Below are 22325 nucleotides of genomic sequence, written 5' to 3'. Positions count from 1 at the left end.
TATTAAATCTCTGATTATAGCTCCTCCATTGTGTTTTTGAGAGATGCATTGGTTGTTTTTGCAGCTGGATGCGACAGCCAGCTCTGCATCCCCACTTTTATTTTATCTTCTCGCTTGCTGTTCCTGACAACAACCCACGAAACACCCGATGGTCTTGCAATCTCAGGTGGGAGACTTTCATTCCAATCTAAAGTCCAGACTGAGGTTGAGGCCAATGCCAGTTCTTAACAAGTGGAAGTGATCAGTGCTTTGCAGGACGACGCAACGAAAAGGCATAAGAGTATGAGTAAAAGCAATTGATTTGTGTAGCGAAATAACTATCCCTCTTTGTCTAGAATTAAAATGAGCAGAGAAGATGTGGTTAAAGGTTTTTTTTTTATATCTGAGAGTCAGTTTACAATAAATGTAAACAATGTAAGCTTTAAGTTTATTTATGTGGCAGATGCTTTGAGTCTCTGCCTGTGTTCCAACACCACAGATATTCTAAGTTACAAAACTTGGCAATGTCATTATGAGAGATTGCAAATTTATAAAGTAGAGTAGAAAAAAAAATGTTTGTGCATGTGTGAATATATGTGTTTGTGTCTTGTGCCTGTATGTTGAGGGGATATAAATGAAAAATGTACGGAATAAGAGAAGTTTGTAAAAATCAAAAAGACAAGGAAAGACGAATGCTGTGTCAATTTCTTTTCAATGAAAAATTCCTGTGTTACTTTTACAAAATGCTTTGTCAATATCCATTTGCACCATGAAGTGCTGTCCCGTCAATCTTTAAGCATTTGGCTAAATACGAGTAAAGAGTGTAATTTATCCAAGTCTTTCCATCAAAAGCCACCTCAGTAAAATACCATCCAAGTGACTTGGTTCCAGACAGATCATGTGTCACTGGTACTAAATAGCAGAGATGTGTGTTGGACCCTCACCTTTGGTGTCATTCAGAGGGTCCATGTGTCGATAAATATAGCCCTCCAGGTAAGTGTGGAAACGGGGTGTTGGGGGAAAGAAAGCTAGACAGATGGCCATCAATTCCCAGCCTCGCTCTAGGCTGTCGTAGCGGAAGTTCTCTGTAGTTTGACGACACAGCTGGATGTAGAGCTCATCACGCAAACCCTGATTACTCCACCCACGCACCACAACCTGACAGACAGGCAGAGGACCATGTAACATTAAAAAATTTGAGGTCATTTGAACTTTTCTGTCCAACTGATTTACCTCAATTCTGCAAAAATTGGAATGGTGCGTAAAATGTATATGAAAACACAATGCAATGATTTGCAGCTGTCATAAATATTTTATGCACAATAGAACAAAGACATATCAAGTATCGGAAATCAGAAGATGCACCATTGTAAGAAAAAATAAGGTCATTTTGTATTAGGTGGCAGCAACATGTCTCAAAAAAGTTGGTACAGAGCCATGTTTAAAACTTTGTTGCGCCAGATGTTTTCAGTTAGTGAAACAAATCCAGTATGCAGTTTATCATTGTCTTGCTGAAATATACAAGGCTTTTCTTGGCAAATATGTTGTCTGGATGTGAGTGTTCCATAGGCAGGGTGCAGGATTTTGAACTGAATGTTAATAACAGGCCAGATGGTCTCTCTCCTATTTAATGCAGAGGATGCGGTATCTTTGTTTTTAAGAATTTCAAAGGTTGATTCGTCTGACCACAGAACAGTCTTCTACTTAGCCCAGTCCATTTTAAAAGGACCCTTAGCCCAGAGAACGTCGCATCACATCTTTGCATAATAAACCTTTAACCTGCATTTGTGAATATCACAGGGATGTTCACAAAGATTTCTCAAAGTGTTTCCGAGCCTGCAGTCATTTCCATGAGAGAATAATGACTGTTTTCAATATAGTGCCACCACAGGGCCTAAATAACACAGGGACCCAATACTGGTTTTTCGACTTCATATTTTCTGAATCTTTTGATGATATTTTGTTCTGTAGATAACGAAATATTCAAGTTTTTTTTAAACTAAATTTTACATTAAGGAACATTATTGTGCCTCTTTTTATAGTCTTTATAAACCAAGTCGTGTTACTGACCTGTTGACAATTAACCAAATTAGCTAATATTTTAATGAAATAGTAAAATGTCTCACTTTAAACATTTGCTAAAATACTGTGCAAAAGTCACGATCCACCCCTCATTTCTTTTTATGTTGGTAGGAAAATGGGAAATGGAACAGTGCTCTATTGAACTCTATAAAACATATAATACAGTATAAGGTAAAGGGTACGAACAGAGTTTCTAAACTTGAAATGAGCTTGAAAGTCAATATTTGGCATGACCGCCTTTATTGTTCAGTACAGCCTGAACTGTCTTGAGGAAGCTTTCTTGTAATTTCTTTAAGCAGTCTTCAAGACAAGTTCTCGGTTTTCGTGTAAAACTTCCCACAGCTATTCTTTCTTTGGCTGACTTGTTCTATTCTATGATTCTGATGATGATTAGAAATAAAAATGATCCTTTATTCCATTAAAAGTCTGAATGTTTCAGGTCACTGGATATTTTTTTCATATTATCCTTCTTTAGTGTAAATAGGGTTGTTGGCCTTCCAGTTCTTCTTGTGGCCTATATTTGGCCAGTTTACTCATTTTTTAAACAGCACAGTGGCTGTGTACACACTGTACCAAACTTCTGGACTCAGTGTCAGTTTTCTAGTGAAGGTGCTGAAATAAAATTATTTATAAGGACATAATGAGAAAGTTAGGAAAAACTCACCTCCAGAGCCACAGAAAGGGGGTCGGCCTTGGAGCGACGGTCTCCCATGTAGGTCTGGATGAGTTTAAAGATCTCGACTGCCTCCTTTTTCACGCTGCGGTCTGAAGTCACAATCATGGGCTTCTTGATAGGCTCACTGCTCCAGGCCAACATGTTGGCAATAGAGACCTTTCTTCTAAAAAGACCCTGAGGAAAGAAATCAGGGATTGAGAGAAATATAAAGTTGTTTAAGTGACACAGAAACAGATGCTAAGAGAGTAACTGACATTTAATTAACCTTGTCTCAGCAGAGAATTATGGCTGCCATTCCCTGAGCATCTTCCTGAAGTCTCTTCTTGTTAAAAGGATTTCTTCTGCACTACTGTCACCAAATACTTGTTAATGGGGATCATCTTAAATTCATTAAGGTCTTTTTTTTACAGTATATAGCCATTGAAGAACCCGTTGCTATGAACTGACATTGTATAAATTAAATTTTTATTTAATTTAATTATAGTTGTACATTTTCCCTTTTTTGTTGAAAATATTACATATTCATAGCCCTAAAAGGCTTTGAGATATTTTTTAAGTTAAGTGAAAGGTAAAGATTATCAGTTTGGATATGATATGAGGTCATCACTCTTTCACTAAATTTTAGCAACAGTTGCACCAAGTGTATAAACTACTGACAGTGCAAAGCTGAATATGCCTCTACTGAATATAGCAAGAAAGGTTGACCTTGGAGAAATTAGCATGTACTTTACATGACTACAGGCGTTTCATCAAGATATTGCTACCATTCACAAACACATTAAATCCATCTGGGTTAGACCTTCTAATTAACAACCTGGAAGCAAGCTTTAACCATCGGGGGAACAGATGGTTAAAACAGAAACAGATTGAAATCAAAATGACCGTTTCTGGAGAAACTGCAGGGGGATTGTTGTTACTGTCTGTTTCATTGTCCACTGTAGCAACTTATAGATTGCATTCATTATTAGGTATAAGAATTTAGCAAAAGCGGGGCTCAGGAAGGAACCGGCAGAAACACCAGAGGGTCCCAGCCCCTGGTAGTCTTGAGTTGTCACTCAAGACTGTAAGACCAGACTGACCAACCAGTGCACCGCCCAAAAACATATAACTCAGTGGCTTACACATGGATGCTGGAATGCCTTCGACATCAACATGACCTCAAGAGCCTTCATCAGGAATTCGATGGGGATGTGGCAAAAAACACTTGAGGTCAAATTCAACCCAAATACACAAGTCACCATCAAATGCAGGATATACTGAGGATCTGCCCTGTACCCACTGCTGTTCTGCATAGGCCTGAACCCCTTCAGTGAGACGATTAAACAAGACTGGCTTCTAATACCAACAACATCAAGCTAAATGCCAGGAGTTATTGAGACATCGATTCACTGACCCACACCACTGGGATCTGCAGCAGTGACATTGGAATGTCATTCAGACTGGAGAAGTGCAGTTGATAGTAACAAAGTGGGATAACAAGCTGGTCAAAGGAGGAGACACAAGCTGCTGACATCAAGACAACAAAGGTCCTTTGCTGTTCCTAGGACTGCGCTCTTCTGGACAAGGATCTCTGATGTTGTTCCTGGGATCTGCTGGAGCCACTCGCCTAGCTTGGGAGTCACCGCACCTAGCGCTCCAATTACCACTTGTAGGTACAGGTACCACTGTTACCTCCACCCTCCACATCTTCTCCAGTTCTTCTCTGAGCCCTTGGTACTTCTCAAGCTTTTTGCGTTCTTTCTTCCTGATGTTGTTGTCATTCAGTATCGCTACATCTATCACTACGGTCGTCTTCTTCTGCTTGTTAATCCACCACTATGTCTGGCTGGTGAGCCACCACCATTTTGTCTGTATCTGGAAGTCCCACAGGATCTTAGCTCGGTCATTCTCCACCACCTCCAATTTTGACCTCGGGACTTCCAGGCCATACTCGGCACAGATGTTTCAGTACACTATGCCGGCCACTTGGTCATGGCGTTCCATGTATGCCCTGCTAGCATCTTGCATCCTGCTGTTAAGTGCTGGATTGTCTCAGGGGCATCTTTACACAGCCTGCACTTGTGTGATAGCCTCTATGGATCTTGTGCTCAGAGCTTGTTCCTGTGCTGCCATGATTAGTGCCTCTGTGCTGTCTTTCAGTCCAGCTTTTTGCAACCACTGGTAGGATTTCTGGATGTCAGCTACTTCCTCTATCTGCTGGTGGTACATACCATGCAGGGGTCTATCTTTTCATGTTGGTTCCTCCTCTTCTTTCTTGGGTTTCTGCTGCCTGGGCATAGGCGTTCTTACCTACAGATAGGATCTTGTTCTTACTGTTCAGCTGACTTCTTAGAACTTGCCTGATCCTCTGCAGGAGATTGCTCCGTTCCGTAGTAATAAAACCAGTGAACAAGTCCGTAGCCAGTCTTGTCAATGATCTCACTGAGAGGGCTCAGGCTTATACAGAATAGGAGTGGGGACAGTGCATTTCCTTGGTAGATCCAGCATTTGATGGCAACTCGTGCTATGGGCTTGAAGATGGCTTCTAGTGTTGTATGTCACAAGTTCCTGATGAAGGCTCTGAGGGTCAGCCTAGCCTTGCAGTCTCAGGCCACTGCTCTGTTTACCAGTACTCCTTCACTCCTTTGGTATTCCTCCCAATTCCTTTCTGTGCCTTGCTCGGGTATCAAAAAATCCATAGGTTGCACATCCTCTTCAAGTAACCCCTTCTGCTGGGGTTACTTGTGTAGTAGCATTCCAACAATGTCTTGTGTTTATCTCTTGCCCACTTGTGCCTTCATGTTCCAGCAGCACACTTCTCATTAGTGTGTCCTGGTTCGTCAACACCTGACCTAACCTTTTGAAACCAGGCAAGTCCGAGTCGGTATGTCTTCGTTTGTATGTGAAGTATGATTTATTAGCATAGGGGGTGTAGCCTAGGGACCCTTTCTGAATACAGACACCCCCAACCTGAAGATCCAAAGGTGTGTCTACGCTTTGGGTAGATAATTACTGTCTATTTATTATAATAAAACCTTTTTACTGTCAGTATGTGACACCATCAACAGAATCATTTAAATCAACAGTGTTATTAATGCAATGCTGTTATTACAGTCTTACTATAATGTTAATTGACTGTTAATTTATTTGTTTCACATGCATAGAAATTAATTAATTAAAAAGCATGAAACTTCCTTTAGAGATCTTGAAAACAGACCATTAGAATAAAGTATAGGATACATAAAGCGTTTTTATACAGTAGAGATATCAGGTTCAGAATCACTAAAAGGAAACAGGCTTGTGTTTTATATTTTTGTGAATACCTGTGTGTGTTTATTGAAGTGCTTGGATGCCCAGTTCTCAATGTCGGTCTCCGAGGACGGCTTCCTCAGGGTGAACTCTGGGAAAATGCCACAGCTGGCGCTAGGCATCATATTCCTTGCATTTCGACTGGCTTCAAATTGGGCACAAGCTCCGAGGTCCTCTGACTTAAAGTTGGACAAACAGAGAGGGAGTGAGGAAACAGACAATTAATCTTGTGCCGCAAAACATTTATAAAGTTTCTTTAGCACTTACTAACACTCAGGTAGCAAATTCAAGACTGACATTTTAATTTGTCAATATTGGCAAGGTTATTTCAGAGCAACAAAGTCCAGTCATTCTTTAGAAATAACAGCTTTGAACAAAAGAAAGATATTCAAAGGCATCATAGGTGTAAGAACCACTATGATTATGTTTGTTTGTATATCAATTAAAAAAAATTATATGGGTGTGGCATTAGAATTAAAGCAGGAAATTGATAAGGTTATCCAACTAAAACTAATCGCTGAATCTAATATTATGTTCTCTGAAATGTAAAAACATTGAAATAAACTTTTCTTCAAAAAAAATGCAAAGAATTAAATAAAATATACAGTACTGTATCAAAGTTCAGTATTGAATATTACATATTTTAAGTTATATACAAAGTGCCTCTGAATGGCGTTTGAAGCCAATTCTAAATTCCAAAGTAATTAAGCAACAAACAATTAAACGACAGTGTTTTCAGTTTCTACTATAAACACGTCAGTTTTTTCTTACACATTTGTAAACTGTACTTTCAACAATTAAAAAGCATGTTTTAAGGAGAAATATTCATGATCAACTGCCTTTTGAAGGAACAGGAGTCAGATGTAGTTTATAGTGCTTTACTATCTTAGTCCTGCAATAGTATAAATTAAACTGGAGAACACTAAGAATTTTATCAATAAAGATACAGTAAATAAAGACCTACTTTAAATAAAGATACGCTACAAATGATCTAAATACAGATAGTTTAAAAAAAATACAGTAACTGTAAAATATAGACAATATAGCAAATTGGTTATTGTAAATTCTAAAATAACGTCCTGCTGCCAGGAATTTGCTGTTGAATTTACAGCAAAGCTAATTTAAATTCACAGTGGTTGCTATAATTACCAATTAAATTTACAGTAAATTTACTGTTAATAAAATTTACTGTAGCTTTACTGTAAATAAAAATTATAGCAAACTGCAGTAAAATCCAGTAACAGCAATTTTATTGTAAATCAAATTACGAGGATGTAAAAAGTGTTTACAGTAAAGTTAATTGCACTTTTTACAGGAAATGATCACGCAGCTCCAGCTGCCATTAAATTTCTTTAAAATGTATGTGTGTCTGTCCTTATCCACTTAAGTCGGACAGAGGGGCGAGAGGGATTTTCACCTACCTGAGGCGCGCTCCTGTGCAATCCTTCAAGATCTTGGTTGTTTCTCAATATACATACTTGTGTATACCTGTATTCTTGTGGACTTGTGAAATGTCATCAGTTGCAGCCCAAGTACTACTCCAATTCAATTCAAGTCATGCAGGCTTAAAACATCCAGATGTTCTCACTTTGCCCATTCTGCTGAGCATGCACTGGGGGTGACCTTTGTGTGCTTGGTGCAGCCAAGTTTTTCAGAATGCATTTCATCCAAAATCAAAAGCGGCAATGACAGATGACGGCTGAAACTGTAAGGTTTGAAATATTATGGTATTAACAAGACAGTTCTAACATCTGACATGTTTGTTTCTGTTCAATATGCAGACTGAACTGTGCATGTCTAATGTTTTTATTAAGAGAGATGAAGTTTGTGTTTCAGTGATGTAATGACTGTGCCCGGAGGCATCCTTGTCAGATCCCCGACCCACCTCATTCAGCTCCTTTCAATGTGAAGGAGTAGTGGCTCTACTCTGAGCCCCTCCCGGATGACCAAACTCCTCACCCTATTTCTTAAGGGAGAGGTCAGACACCCTTTGGAGAAAGCTTATTTCTGCTGCTTGTTTCTGCAATTTTATTCTTTTGGAGAGCCCACGGAAAAAGACTTTTGGACTGCCTCAAAGAAATTCTGGCATACTGTCAGGCGACTCAGGACGGGAAAACAGTGCTCTACCTACACTGTGTATAGTGCGGGTGACTTGCTGCTGACTTCGACTAAGGATATTGTCAAGCATAGATGGAATAATTCGAAGTTAACATTCGGTTTCAAGAAAAAAGTCAAAATATGGACGTTATGTGTAGGCTGCTCTAGAAAATGCCTTATGTAGATGAGTTAGTGGAAGAAATTGATCAGCCATCTTACTGTCTTGTGATAAAACATACATCCTTTTCATTTAAAAAGTGTAACCATCGGTATCCCTGCATCTGTCCACTGCCAGCAACTTCATTTTATACAAATCAGGCCAACTCTTACATTTTTGTGCTTTTTGCTTCTGACCTGACGCAGCTTTCTGCACCATCCTTTCAACATCCTTATACTTATCACCACACTGTGTTTGCTAAAAAAAGGAAATAATTTCCTTTCTTGCAACGAAAAGTACGATTTTACTAACTTATCTACACAAGGCATTTTAAAGGGGGTATATGGTTGTTCCAAGAAAGACTGCCTTGAAACAATGGTAACCTCCACATTTAAACTTTTTTCTTAAAATAGTATTTTAACTTTACTCTCAAAATGATCAATACATTTTTTTTCTTAATATGGCCCTAATACTCATTTGTCAGCTTAGACACTATGAAGCAGATCAGTAAATCTCTGAATGTTAGAAGACCACGGCCATGAACACGAAAGGCGAGCAGATGTTCTGTACATCTAAAAAAAAGGATTTATATAGTAGTAATCAGCATCTCTAGATAATGTAGTTTATATGGCGCGTGTATGCATGTAATGAATAAATCAGTCCAGTTTTTACTGCATCTTTTTTAATCAATTTTACATCAATGATCCTGTTATAGCCAAACATTTTGTCAAAATGCTTAAAAACACAAATAATCTAGTTTAATTCTAAGGAAATTGAGTAATTTCTGTTGTAAATATTAATCAATGAAATTGGGAGGGAATGACAGTAAAAACACACTTGAGCTGAGATGTGATTTTATCAACTGCACTGCCTCCATTTGTAGAATGATTGTGCTGGATTCTCTGTTCTCAGGAAGTCCACACAAGCAAGAACAAGTACTAACTTGTGTTCTTGGGTATTGAGAAACAGCTCCTGACTTTCTGTAGATTTTTCACCTGGAAAACGTAAAGGTCAAATCACATCTTTAACAAACTCCAACATGAGGGGAAAAAGCTGCTCCTATCAGCAGCCATTTGTTTTACAAAGTAAAGGTTGTGATGCTGATCGTAGGAACAGACAGTGCTGTTTTGGACACTAGAAAGAAGTTTACTTTTATTCCACCTGAGCTCAGTAACGCCTCTACCTCTTGCCACAATTGCACTGTGTAATTAACCCGCTCACTTCCACACATAACAAAGTCTGCAAAAAGGCTTCTAGACTCACCTTTTATCAAGGTGTCATGCATCTTTTGTATAAGAAGGGCTGCCTGATGACTCCCTGGTTGATAATTATACACATCTGGCCAATATGAATACAATCTATAAAATTCCAATCATATGATTTGCTGCTTACTCGTAAAGATTGAGGAAGACCTTCATTCTACACCTGGTCACTAAGCTAATGGCAATTACCTAAATGTTCATGTGCTTTTGATTTAATGACCTCGACTCACCTCTGCACGAGATTTCTGGATGAATTGTAGAGTTTTCGTGTGGAGAAACCCTCTGTACTAACACATGACCCTACGCTGTGTCACTGCATCATTCTGTTTGGCACTGATCACCACCTGCACTCATGTATATATCTTTCAACGTAGCACTCTTAATTCTTATTCTCATGTATATATCTCATGTATATCTCATGCACATATCTTTCCACGTAGCACTTTTAATTCTTATCCCTACTTTTATTTTTTTCCATGTCTATTTAAGTGCTATTTATGACAGCATGTTTGCACTGAAGCACCGCAGCAATTTCCTAATGTTGTAAACCTGCTCAACATTTGGCAATAAACCCCATTCTGATTCTGATTCTGTAGACCTTTCTGAACTGGAGTCCAGGAATCACTATCTAGATTTTATTTATTTATTTTTGTCACAACTTGTTTTTGCCTCATTTTTAAACAAGCAAAATAACTTTATTTTTCCTCAGTTAATCAGTAATATTTCCAAAGCAATTGACAGGACACAAGAGGTGGAAAAGAGAGGGGGCCAGGGTAGAGTTGCTGGAGACAAGTGTCAGGAGTTATTTGTGGCAAAAGGATAGCAGCAAGAGTGAAGGTTGAAAGGTTTACAAGATGGTACCTGAGGCTTGTGTCTATTTGTAGACATTAGGTTTGAGATAAACAGTCTTTGCAGTCTGTACAGCCTCTTGGTAAACAGAGAGACAGTCCCTAAGTATGTAAGGAAACATACAGCTCATCCTTCTTCCATCTTCTCTCAGCGCGTCTGCAATCATGTCTGAGCCTCTGCATATGTTCATTCAATCACTGCTCTGACAAAGGCTTAGAGCACATCCTTTCTGGAAGAATGTTAAGACCTGCAGCAGGGGACTGAAAATGAGGCACTAAAACCTCTTTTTTATATGAGAAACAGAAAAGTCATTGGGCCTGCCTGGTCACGAACTAGTGTTATCCTTACTGTGCTTTTATTATGGGCATTATACTTTAACAGGCTTCTCTTCTTAAGCTCAAGCTCATCATCAGCTGCCTGTAGTATCAGTCCAGTATTTTGCTAATACCTCAGTTTGGTGATAACACTGCTGATGTCCACCAAATAAAAGTAACATGATTAATAAAGAAATGTGACTAGCATGTGTCTCTATATGTTTTGCTGTTTTCCTGTCAGTGACCATGATTCATCACGACTGAACTAGGGTGTACTACAAAGCCAGCACACCCTAGCTGAAAGTCAGTTTTCCGTGTGGATCTTTTTACTGGTAACTTGTGCTGAGCCCTTAACCTGGTCGGGGGTGGTTTGTGTTTACTTTTAGTTTAAAAATCATCTGGAAGCGCCACATTTTCACCGATTCTTTTATTTTAAGCATGTAGTGTGCAGTGCATCATCATAATTTTTTTAATCATCTGGTAACATCTTTGACTGAAGTGGGGATCGTTTTGTGTTTTAGTAAGGAACAGCTTGGCTTCTTCCACAGAGATCTACAAAACACCAATTTTTATCCAAGTACACTGAAAGCTTGAAGCAGAAAGCTTGGCTTAGTGGAAAAACTTCATAACCACCATTGTGATACCCACTATTTCCAACTAGGGCTGCCACGATTAGTCGACTAGTCACGATTACGTCGACTATCAAAATCGTCGACGACTAATTTAATAGTCGACGCGTCGTTTGAAGCTTTGTAAGATCACAAAAGACGCAGGAATAATAGCAGGATTTAAGAGTGTAATAACGGACTGAAACAGAAGATGGCAGCACTGCATGTACAAGGATGCCAGCTGCCGTTAAACCCCGAAGAAGAAGAAGCGGTGTCCCAGAATTCATAGCGCAGCCCAGCTCAGTTTCCAACAATGGCGGCAGCTAGTTAGTTTTAATGTTACTCTTATTATTCTTTCTGGGTCACAAAATAAACGTTTAACATATTTTCAGGCGAGAATGTAGCTGTGTAAACCTCAAATATCTGCTCAGTTTATCAAGACACCGCATATTTTCAAAAGCGCTCCGACATTTTCGGAGACGTCTGTTACCCACTAGCTCGATAGTGGGGCAAGGCTCACTAGAGCCTGTGAGAGCACCGGACTCCCGGCAAATCGTTTTCAAACCCACCGCCGTCTTTTGCTACTCAGGTTAAACATGATATATAAGTCACTTAGATAACTTTAAAATGTTATTGTTTGCCTTTTTTTTTAGTATTTTATTTGTTCCTGAGTAAATCGGTTTGGCTGAGATTAAAGTTATAGTTTTTTGCACAGCTGAATAAACTTCAAGCAGACAACTGATTATCAGAAGTGTGAGATGCTCAAGAATATACTCCGGTGTCCTGTTATATTTTAGATAGCAAGGAGCAGAGGGCTGAGTTTATTAAACTTCACCGAAACAATCTGCAAATTTCATTAAAATTTAATAAGCTATCATCTTGTCTTTTTTTTTTGTTAGCACATACCTTAAACACTTAAAGCTGTAAGCTAATGATAGTTATATAAGAGCAGATGCTGCTGGTGCAATAAGCTATACGTTTTACGTCCAATGGATGATGATCTGATTAGTCGACTAATCGCAAAAATAATCGGTGACTAGTCGACTATGAAAATAATCGTTTGTGGCAGCCCTATTTCCAACTAAGGTTTTAGGTATTATAGAGTCAGCTAATGCAAAGCAAGCCAGACTGTGTTGAATTTCATTCAATGTATACCCCTCAGAACGGCACTATTATCTCATCGTTGCAGCTCTCCATTTAAGAACCACCACTGAGTCAAAGGTTATTGTTGGTTTTTACAGTAATAGATAATCTGTTAGTATATAAAGGTTTTTTTTTAAACAGTTCACATTTCAGGTGTCAGCAGAGGTGTACAAAAAGCGTAAGAGCGGAACTTCAGAACTTGTAGTCTGTCAGAGAGGAGAAAGATCACCTTTATTTCAGCTCTGAGGTACTGCAATTAAGTGGCATTTATACCAGGGTAACCAGAGGGGATAATACGTATTTGAAATATATAATTTAGCCTCATTTCTGCTGTCCAATACAAAGAAATGTAAACTTTAACAAATGATTCCAAATTACAAAACTCTCAGTTGTGTCTCTAATAAAACCTCTGTAACTTTGCTCTGCTTCACTTCAGCAGCATCAGGTAATGTTCATATGCTGATTCATAGTTTTCTTCCATTTCTGATCTACTGCAGAATATTTTTAAGGCGGTTGTCTGCTATAAAAAGCTAGACCAGCAAAATCTCCTTCATGTTTTTCTGCATTTTATCCTCAGTTACTTCGACACAAATTCATCTGCTGTGATGCTTACTGATGAAGTCTTACAAGTGTCAGCTTTGTTTTTATATATGGATATGTACTGATAAATGATCAGAATTATAATATTTCGAAACCGAATCGAATCAAATCAGGACCTTGTGAATTGGAATCAAATCAGAGAAATCAAAATCGATGCCCAGCAATATTTATTTGTGTCACAGAAAGTTATATTTTAAATGTCACTTAAAGTTTTGTGGCCACTCTCATCTGCCATTGTTGCTTTTGAGTTTCAAACAAAATACATTCTGGAATAATTGGCTGTACCAAGCACATGCAAGTCCACACCGATGCATCCTTCATAAAATGGGCGGAGAAAGATGTCCGTGCATTTTGAGCATAGTTGACTTGATACATACGCTGAACTTTAACAGTACTTAAGCTGCGACTGACAACATTTTACAGTTACACAAAAATACACACAAGGACTCGTTTTGAGAAAGAGACAGTGTTAGCTACTGCTAAGCTAGCTAATGCTTTAAACTATTGGCTACAAAATGATGTAGCATAGACCTATAGTATGCTATGTTGGGTGCCTTTTAAAATATCAGCATGTGGTTGTATTTACCTTAATTTAATGAGCCGTCAGTTCCAATAAATACACCACCAGATTGAATGAAATGAAAGTGCAAGGGGGGGCGTGTGTATGGGAGTTTGACACAACGACTTACAGACTCCAAAAATTAAGATGGCAGCCCCCATAAGTGGGAAATTCTGTCTTTACTCTTGTACAAAGGAAGTGGCGCCACGTTATCCATCTCTTACACATTTATTCATACACACACACACAATAAATCCCCCATTAAGTAAAGCTGTTATAGATTAGCAATGGTAACTGAACTACAAAAGCAATAATAATGGAATTATCCTATCCTTCTAAATATGGCTAGAAAATTCTAGCATGCAGCAGTACCTGTGAGGGATGAAGGTAAGGTTCAGGGGAGGCCAGGTTGGTCTGAACAGAGAGGCTTTTCTCCAGGAGGGCCTGAGGGAACCCCAGCCGCTCAAAGGTACTTCGTTTCCAGTGGTGGCCATCGCTCTGTGCTAGTGCCTCGTCCTCACTGAACGCCCTCACCACTGGTCCCGGTAATGGCAGAGGCACTGCTCCGTCGCTCTCATAGCCATCTTTAGAGCTGCCAGCTTGGGAAGCACCACCTCCCTGCCCAGAATCCCAACTGCACCTCTGTTTCATCACCTGCTGAGCCTCCCAAGCAAGTCTGGCCTGAGCCAGCATGGCTTCAGATGCTGTCCCAGTAAGCTCCACCTCCCCATACCGAGTCAGTTCCTGTGGGAGGGATGGCTTGCGGCTTTTGCGTTTGCGGTTGCCAGAGGGAGAGAAAGCCCCAGGCCTGGCTGTAGAAGAAGAAGAGAGGGAATGTGTCTGGCTGGACGTCCAGGATATGGAGTCCTCATAAACTAACCTCTGGCTTCCCTCTCCACCCTCTCCACTGTAGTCCAGCAGGAAGCGGGGGTCTCTGATCAGAGATTGGCTGTGTTGCAGAGTGTAGGACCCCCCATATGAACTTCCATAGCCACCGGTTGTGCCGTAACGCAGAAGACGGTCTGCTGTCTTGAATCGAGGACTGGAAGAAGACTGCTCCACGTACACCAGCTGCTTAACATATTCCTTGCCCACAGGACTGTACTCCAAACTCTGAGTCTTTTCGGGACACTTCTGCCTGGTCAGAACCAGCTGGCCATAGGGTGACTGTCCCTGCTTGGGGGAGTGGTAAAGGGGGACTGAAGATTTTCGAGCAGGTGACTTGCCAGTGCTGTAGAAGGAAGAAGAATCAGAGAGGTGCATGTCAGTGGGAGGCTCTTCATAGATGGGTGGGGGCTGAAAGTCTGTTGGCGGCTCCTCATATAGTGGGGGCTCATAGGTGTAGCGGGGTGAAGGAGGCTGGGAGTCAGCTGAAGTGAGTCGATGGGTGTTTGAGCCACCCAGCTCTGCCCGCTTAAGAAAAGGAGACTGACGGCGGTCGGCATAAAGAACTGGGGAGCTGTCAGGTTCTGAAGAAGGGTTTCCTCCAGAGGGACAGCGAGCTCGTGAGGTGGTGCCCCCTCCAGAAGGAGTGCTAGGGCTGGAGGGGTCACAGGGAGAGTAACCATTTCCCTGATGGGCCAAGAAGCTGGGCTCTCTGTCTGTCACCTTGATCAGCATTCGCTCTTTTGTACCAGTATTCCACCTGAAGGGAGAGGTCCTGGTAGAAGAGAGCAGAAAAAAAGAGAGGAGAGACATTTTGAAAAAGAAAAGAATAGATGCAGTTAGAGGATATTAAAGTTCATTTTGAACTTATCAATTCCTGTTCCAGTTACGCTGTTACAATTAATCTTGTAATTATTAGAAAATACCTCATAATCACATTTATCTGAAAGTGATTGTTATTATAAGGTAATAAAACCAAGATTAACTTGTTCCTAAATGATGGGAAGAGAAAAGCATGCAGAAAGAGAGCAAAAGCTCATGATATGAAGTAATATGCCTGCAACAGAACGGGATCACTACCATTTAATGATGATGTCACTGCTGATAGTAGTAGTAGAATATAATCTGAACTGCGCAGGACTAAACTCTGCTCAGATTTGACCAAATGCGGCAAACGTGATTGGACAGCAGTTTAAAATACCAGTGGGTAACGTCCCAAGGCATACTGCAAACGCAACCAAAGGGTTTCTGAAAGGAAGTTATATTTCTGTGAGCCAGTCACTCAATCACAACAGAGCATTCTTTTCAGTTACAGAAACAAAAGTAAAAGGCAGAAAGACCAAAAGACAAACAGCAACTGGATTCGAAAAATTCAGCAAGGTTTGAAAATAATTTTAAAATTAGAGTTTGAGTTCAGGGAACAGACTAGATCAGAGCGTGCATCAGCAGCATCTTTTCAGTATGTGGAAATGCTTAAACATCTACAAAAAAGACACTGGATGGATGGAAGCATATTTTGATCTAAAACCTTCAATACGTACAACCTACCAGTTATATAGGCACTGTCGCAGAATTTGGAACTGAGAAATGATAACAAGCTGGATGGTCTTTCTCCTCTAAAGCTTAGAGGATGTTGCACACATGCTTTTAAAAAAATGATTTCATGAGAATGTTTTTATTTCTCTGGCCACAGAACAGTTTTCGTTTTTGTTTCAGTCATTTTGACATGGGTTTTTGCCCAGAGAAGATGGGTGTTTCTACATCATATTCACATATGGCTTCTTCTTTCCATGATAAAGCTTCAACGTGCAGATAAAAATGATATGGCATAACAGACTTGTAGATCTGAAGTAAAGTACCACTATTGTATGACTTACTGTCATGCCGTTAAAAAAATCTGTGTTGAAAGTGAGAAATACATGTGTTCTTGTCTCATATTCACATAACTAAGTGGGTTTTTTTTGGGTAGACTGGGGGAGGGGGGGGGGGGGTGCATCATAGAGGTTGCACAGTGCCATTCTAAAGGCTGAACATTACCCTAAGCATTGTTCTAGTGTGCTGTATACCTGTAACTAACTCAGTCTTACCTATCTGCCTCCTCTCTGTTGCCTTGTTTTTCAGACAGCTCCTGGTCAAGGGAGGACGAGGTGCTTCCTTCTCGGCTGACTTCGCTGTTCCGTCCTGGGCTGTTGTCAGCAGATGCTCGCCGCCCGCCACCTGGAGGACGAGTGATGGTGGCATCTGTGTGCTGCTTCAGAGTCTGCAGCTTGGCCAAGGGTATGATGTCACATCCCTGAGGCCGATGCCACACTGTGCGTTGGGTGGAGGCGTTATAGTAGTAGAAGCGTGAAGTATTGGGGTCAAACAGCTCCCACCACTGGTTCTCACCGGTACGCTTGATGCAAACACCCTGTGGTGGGTCCCACACGCACTCACCCGTTAGCAGATTGGCATACATATGCTCCCGTGTCCGTGGCTCAATGATTTCCACCCACTCCAACCTGTAGGGGCAGATTGCAAAATGATAGAATTACAGTGGCTACATACTCCATCTGCCAGCCTAACTAGCTGGTCAACAGAGCCCATCCACACCTCCCTCCTAAAACCCTCAATGTCTAAGGTGCAGATAAACTTGAGAGGCAAATAGCCAAAGACCCCCCCAGAAAGGACCTGCAGACAACCAAGGACCCCAGAGGCGTAAATCAGACATTCTGAAGGAGACTAAGGAGAACCCACCCTACATGTTTGAGTGCCAGGGCCACAGATCCATACCCAACCCACGCAGAAGAGGCAAGCCACCCAGCCCAGTGCAAGCACCAATGACTACAAGGATCCCAGACCTAACATCCCAGGACAGCAAGGCAGTAATCACTCATGCTCCCCACCACCACCAATCAAGGCAGACACACAGATACCCAGAAACAGCAGCCCCAGCTTTCCAGCTCCCTGAAAAGTCGCCAGAGATCCAAAGACCAACCCTGGCCACCTGTAAGGCACATAGGTAGATGAGACTAAAGCCGAGCTCCCCCTAAAACAAATTCATCCAACTGTTTTTTTTATTGAGGCAGATATTCTCTCCAGATTAATGTGACCAAGAATTAAATTTGTAGTCAACTAAGGTTAATAACGGAGTTCTACAGGGTTCCATGGTAGGACCAGTTCTGTCTATGCAGACAGTGTCTTTAGAAAACATAGCATACATCTTTACTGCTATGCAGATGATACCCAACTTTATCTATCTCTGAAGCCAGGTAACACACCCCAATTAGTTAACCTGCAGAAATGTCTTAAAGACATAAAAACTAGTTTATGCATTTATTACCTCTAGGCTGGTCTACTGCAATTCATTATTATCAGGATGTTTCCCCGAACTCCTTGAAAAGCTGATCCAAAATGATGCAGCAGAACGCTGACAGGGACTAGAAAGCGAGAACATATTTCCTTTTATTGGCTCCCTGGTTAAATCCAAAATTGAATTTAAAAACAAAGTACTGCACCACCCCATTAGAGCACGTCACTCTCAGACTGGGAGCTTACTTGTGTTTCCAAGGGTATTTAAAGTGGAATGGGGGTTAAGAGGCTTCAGCCTTGTGCAACCAGTTTGGATTTGGGCAGCAGACATACTTTCTACTTTTAGGATTAGAATTCAAACTTTCCATTTTGATAAAGCATATAGTTAGGGCAGGGTCAGGTGACCTGGAATCCTCAATTAGCTATGCTGCAGTAGATCTAGGCTTCTGGAGGAATCCCATTTTAATGAAATGCATTTAATCATTAGTTCATATTAATATCTGGCTCCTGTCCACAGCATGTCTTTTGTCCTATCTTCCTCCCTTTACTGCCAAACAGTGGTGGCAGATTGCCACCTCTCCCTGAGCCTGGTTCTGCTGGAGGGTTCTTCCTGTTAAAAGAGATTTTTTCCCACTCCCCTCTGTCGCCAAAGCACTTCTTACAGGGGCTCATCTAATTGGTTTTCTCTTTTTTCTCTGTATCATTGTAGGCTCTTTATTTTACAACATAAAACACGTTGAGACAACTGTTATAGTAATTTGGTGCTAAATAAATAAAACTGAACTGAATCTGTTTGCTAAAACTGCCGGACAGGACAGGTTTAAAAAAACTAAATAAAAAATGTTGTCATCCACCCTCTTTTTTGAAAAAATCTTGACCCTTCTCTTCTTTAAAGAATTTAAAGACCAATTTGAAAATTACAGTTTACTGCTAAGATTTGAAACTTACCAGTTTACATCTTATAACTGTTCCAAAGAGACAGCCCTTCTTAGCGTCTGCAGTGACATTTTGCATACTGATGCAGGCGAAGTTTTGTTCTGCCTTGACCTCTGCCTTACTGATACCGTTGAACATTTTGATCAATAGGCTGAGATACTAATGTCTAGTATTGGATGATATCTGTCTCAATGTTTCTTGTCTGTGGCTGTTTTTAAGTTCTGGTTCTCTTCGACTTCTCCTACTATAAAGTTCTGTTTTGGGCCTTTATTGTTTCTGTTATGATTTCTTCCTCTTCAGCACATTTTAAGCACTTTTAAGGAAATCTCAGTGACAATTCTCGCTGCTATGAAGGCGACATTCAGTTGCATCTCTCTTTAAAGCCCAAAGATGTTTCCAAGCTGGATATTTTGAAGTACTCACATACCACAACATCACTAATTCAATTGCACTAGCTCACAATTCAGAGTACACACTAATTCTGGCTCTGGTTTTGACTTTTAGACCTGTGGATAAAGAAGCCGTCCATCCAACCAGTGTAATGGTTGGATGGACACCAGAGAACTTTCGATCTACAGCAACTTCCACGCTGTCTTCACAGCTAACAAAGTGTTGTGATGGCACAAGGGAGAGGTGTGTTTCATTCGAATCCAGGTGCCCACTAAAACCCAGCGGCAGCTATTTTCCTGCCTCCACAAGTAACTGCAGAAGACAACAAGGCAAACATGGCCACCAAAGCAAAGTAAAATTGCACTCTGTACAAAAGCAAAAGTCATCCAGTGCATGCAAAATGAGTCTCTGTCTCTAAGTAGACAGGGACTGCTTTACCATCTACCATGTTTTCTTTTATTTGTTTTTTTTAAAATAAATAGTCCTTTTGTGCACTTTGGGAGGCCAGCATAACAAATTACATGTTCAGAACATCTTCTGACTATGGTCGTGTCCAAATTCATGGGCTGCATCCTCCTGAGGACGCATTTGTACACCGATTACGTCACAGCGACGCGCCGAAGGCTGTACAAATTCGTAGACTCCTCCGAATGCAGCCGACAAATGCGTCCTCCTTTTCCCCGAATTTGAAGGATGGGTCGGGTGTGTCCTTCGTGGCCCACCATATCCCAGAATTCATAGCGTGGCCCAGCCAAACTCCAGTTTCCAATAATGGCGGCCGCTAATAAGTTTTAAAATTACTCTTATTAATCTTTCTGGGTCACAAAATAAACTTTTAACATATTTTCAGGCGAGAATGTGGGTGTGTAAACTTCAAATATCTGCTCGGTTTATCAAAATATCGCATATTTCCAAAAGTGTTTCGACGTTTTCAGAGACGTCTGTTACCCACCAGCTCGATAGCTAGCCGGGAGCTCGAGGGTCACTAAAGCCGCCGAGAACGGCACAACTCCCGGCACATCATTTTCAGATCACCGCGGACTTTCGCTGCTCGGGTTAAACGTAATATATAAGTCACTTAGAAAAACTAAAAATGTTATTGTTGGGCTTTTTTCAGTGTTTTATTTGTTCGTGAGTAAATCTGTTTGGCTGAGATTAAAGTTATTAGATTAGATAAAATAAAACTTTATTAATCCCCCGGGTGGGTTCCTCCTTGGTTTTCACACAGCTGACTAAACGTCAAACAGAAAACTGATTAAACAGAAGTGTGAGATGGTCGAGAATTTACGCCAGTGTCCTGTTATATTTTAGATAGCAAGGAGCAGACAGCCGAGTTTATTAAACTCCACCGACACAGCGGTGACGCAAATCAGAAGGCTAGACCGTCCAATTTCACAGCCGTTTACTTCCGGCCTACCCGACCTTCTGAGGACCCGGCCCACGTAGACCGCGAAGGCCGGGTCCTCAGGAGGATGCAGCCCATGAATTTGGACACGACCTATGCCTGCATTTTATATTATATATGTATATTAAAAAAACCTGCAACAATTTTGTCTTCAAAGCTGATGTATTAGAAGCAGGAAAATTAGGCAAGTGCAAACTGGTGTGAGAATTGTGCAGTGCATATGCGTCTGCAAAGCTGCAGACCAGTCAAGGTGCCCACTGCCCAGTATGGTGCTCAGTATGGACATTTTCACTACTCAAACTTACATTTGTAATGTATTGTCATGTCATGTGCTCCAAGTTCAAGATCCTTAGTTCCAGTTTATCTTTCGTTTGTTTCTTGTTGTACGTATGTACTTAGTTTTAGTTCGTTTTTTCCAGCAGTAAAGCTGACACTTTAAGTTAAATGATCAAAGAACTGACCTCACAGCCCACTGTTCATTCAGTGGGCTAGTCTCAGTTATTGTGCAAATGTACTGCTTATAAGGTTGGGAAAACCAGCAGTCAGCTGACACTGAAGAAGTCACTTTGATGAGTGACGAAAAGTTTCTCCCACTAAAAAAAGCTATGTCCAGATGAACAGAATCAACTTTTTGGGACACTTTAAGCTAAGTTTACCATCTTTGAGTCTAGCGTTTGGGTCCAACCCCTGCCTGCCACACAGCTCACCTTGACACATTTCTCTGCAGACGATCAGTTAGCTGTTTGACGACTACTCTTTCTAGAATTTTCAGAGGGCCCGGTGGCGCCAGTGTTCGGCAGCCTCGCCTCTGTCAGTGCGCCCCAGGGCAGCTGTGGCTACAATGTAGCTTGCCATCACCAGTGTGTGAATGGGTGGATGACTGAATGTGTAAAGTGCTTTGGGGTTCTTAGGGACTAGTAAAGCGCTATACAAATACAGGCCATTTACCATCTTCTAAATTAGTGGATGCCATTTCCTCTGCAGCTTGCGAATTATTAATTCTACTTTAAGGTGCACATTTGAGAGTTATACCAAGGAGTCAAGTACTTCTGATTTAAGACTTTCTTTTTCAGAGGAACTACAGTGTCCAGGGTCAGATACCGTGAAGATGTAAAATTATCAACACGATAATCGACCTTGAATGGAGCAGAGTTCAGGTAACTGCTCCACACTGTTTGTACATGGCATTGAAGATGACAAAAGACGATTAATTATATCTTTAAATTAGTTCTAACACTTAGAAAGACATCTACTGTGGTGAAATCTATTCCCAACTGCTGTGTAATCCATTATTGTAAATTGTAAATTTAACCATAGACCCAGATGGAGTTTTAATTTGAAAGTCTAACTCTTAGCCTTGTCCATCCTAATTGGAAAACTCAAAAACCCACTGACTTTTTTTCTGATTTAGTACTCACTTCAGATCAAATAACTATTGTGTGTGATTTTAATATACATATAGATGCTGAAAGTGACAGAATCAACCGAGCATTTAATCTATTATTAGACTCAATTGGCTTCTCTAAAGTTATAAAAGAGCCCACCCACCACTTTAATTACACTTTGGATCTCGTTCAACGTTGTTGTTGAACTTTACATTTACAATAATGGATTCTAGAGCACCACCACATTAACCAATTATGGCCAATTAATCCCACTATCTCCGCTCTGGATCTTTATTTAACTGGCCTGTTCCGCTTCATCTGACAAGGATTCACTCTGACAACTGGTGTACCATTTCTTTCTCTCTTTTCTTTCTCATACACAAGGGGCACACATAGTACCTCGCATAACTATAGCTGCA

At 40.7% G+C, this 22325-nt stretch overlaps 1 protein-coding gene across 4 annotated transcripts in view; it reads right to left on the bottom strand.

Moving 5' to 3' along the window:
- arhgap39 (Rho GTPase activating protein 39) overlaps nucleotides 1–22325 on the bottom strand; it is a 50751-nt gene that overhangs the window by 13173 nt on the left and 15253 nt on the right. For 2 of the 4 annotated variants that reach the window (XM_004569291.3, XM_076875737.1), the window contains exons 2-6: nucleotides 16587–17000; nucleotides 13987–15274; nucleotides 6040–6204; nucleotides 2726–2911; nucleotides 924–1137 (exon numbers count right to left, since the gene is read on the bottom strand). In XM_004569291.3, coding sequence (XP_004569348.1) covers nucleotides 924–1137; nucleotides 2726–2911; nucleotides 6040–6204; nucleotides 13987–15274; nucleotides 16587–17000 — 2267 coding nt within the window. Of the gene's footprint in view, nucleotides 1–923; nucleotides 1138–2725; nucleotides 2912–6039; nucleotides 6205–13986; nucleotides 15275–16586; nucleotides 17001–17414; nucleotides 17486–17821; nucleotides 17923–22325 lie in introns of those variants that run through there. The other 2 variants (XM_076875735.1, XM_076875736.1) reach the window with 2 other exon arrangements.

The sequence above is a fragment of the Maylandia zebra genome, linkage group LG17 (assembly GCF_041146795.1).
Source record: "Maylandia zebra isolate NMK-2024a linkage group LG17, Mzebra_GT3a, whole genome shotgun sequence".
Taxonomy (NCBI): Eukaryota; Metazoa; Chordata; class Actinopteri; order Cichliformes; family Cichlidae; genus Maylandia; species Maylandia zebra.
This window is presented reverse-complemented; position numbering and strand designations above follow the sequence as displayed.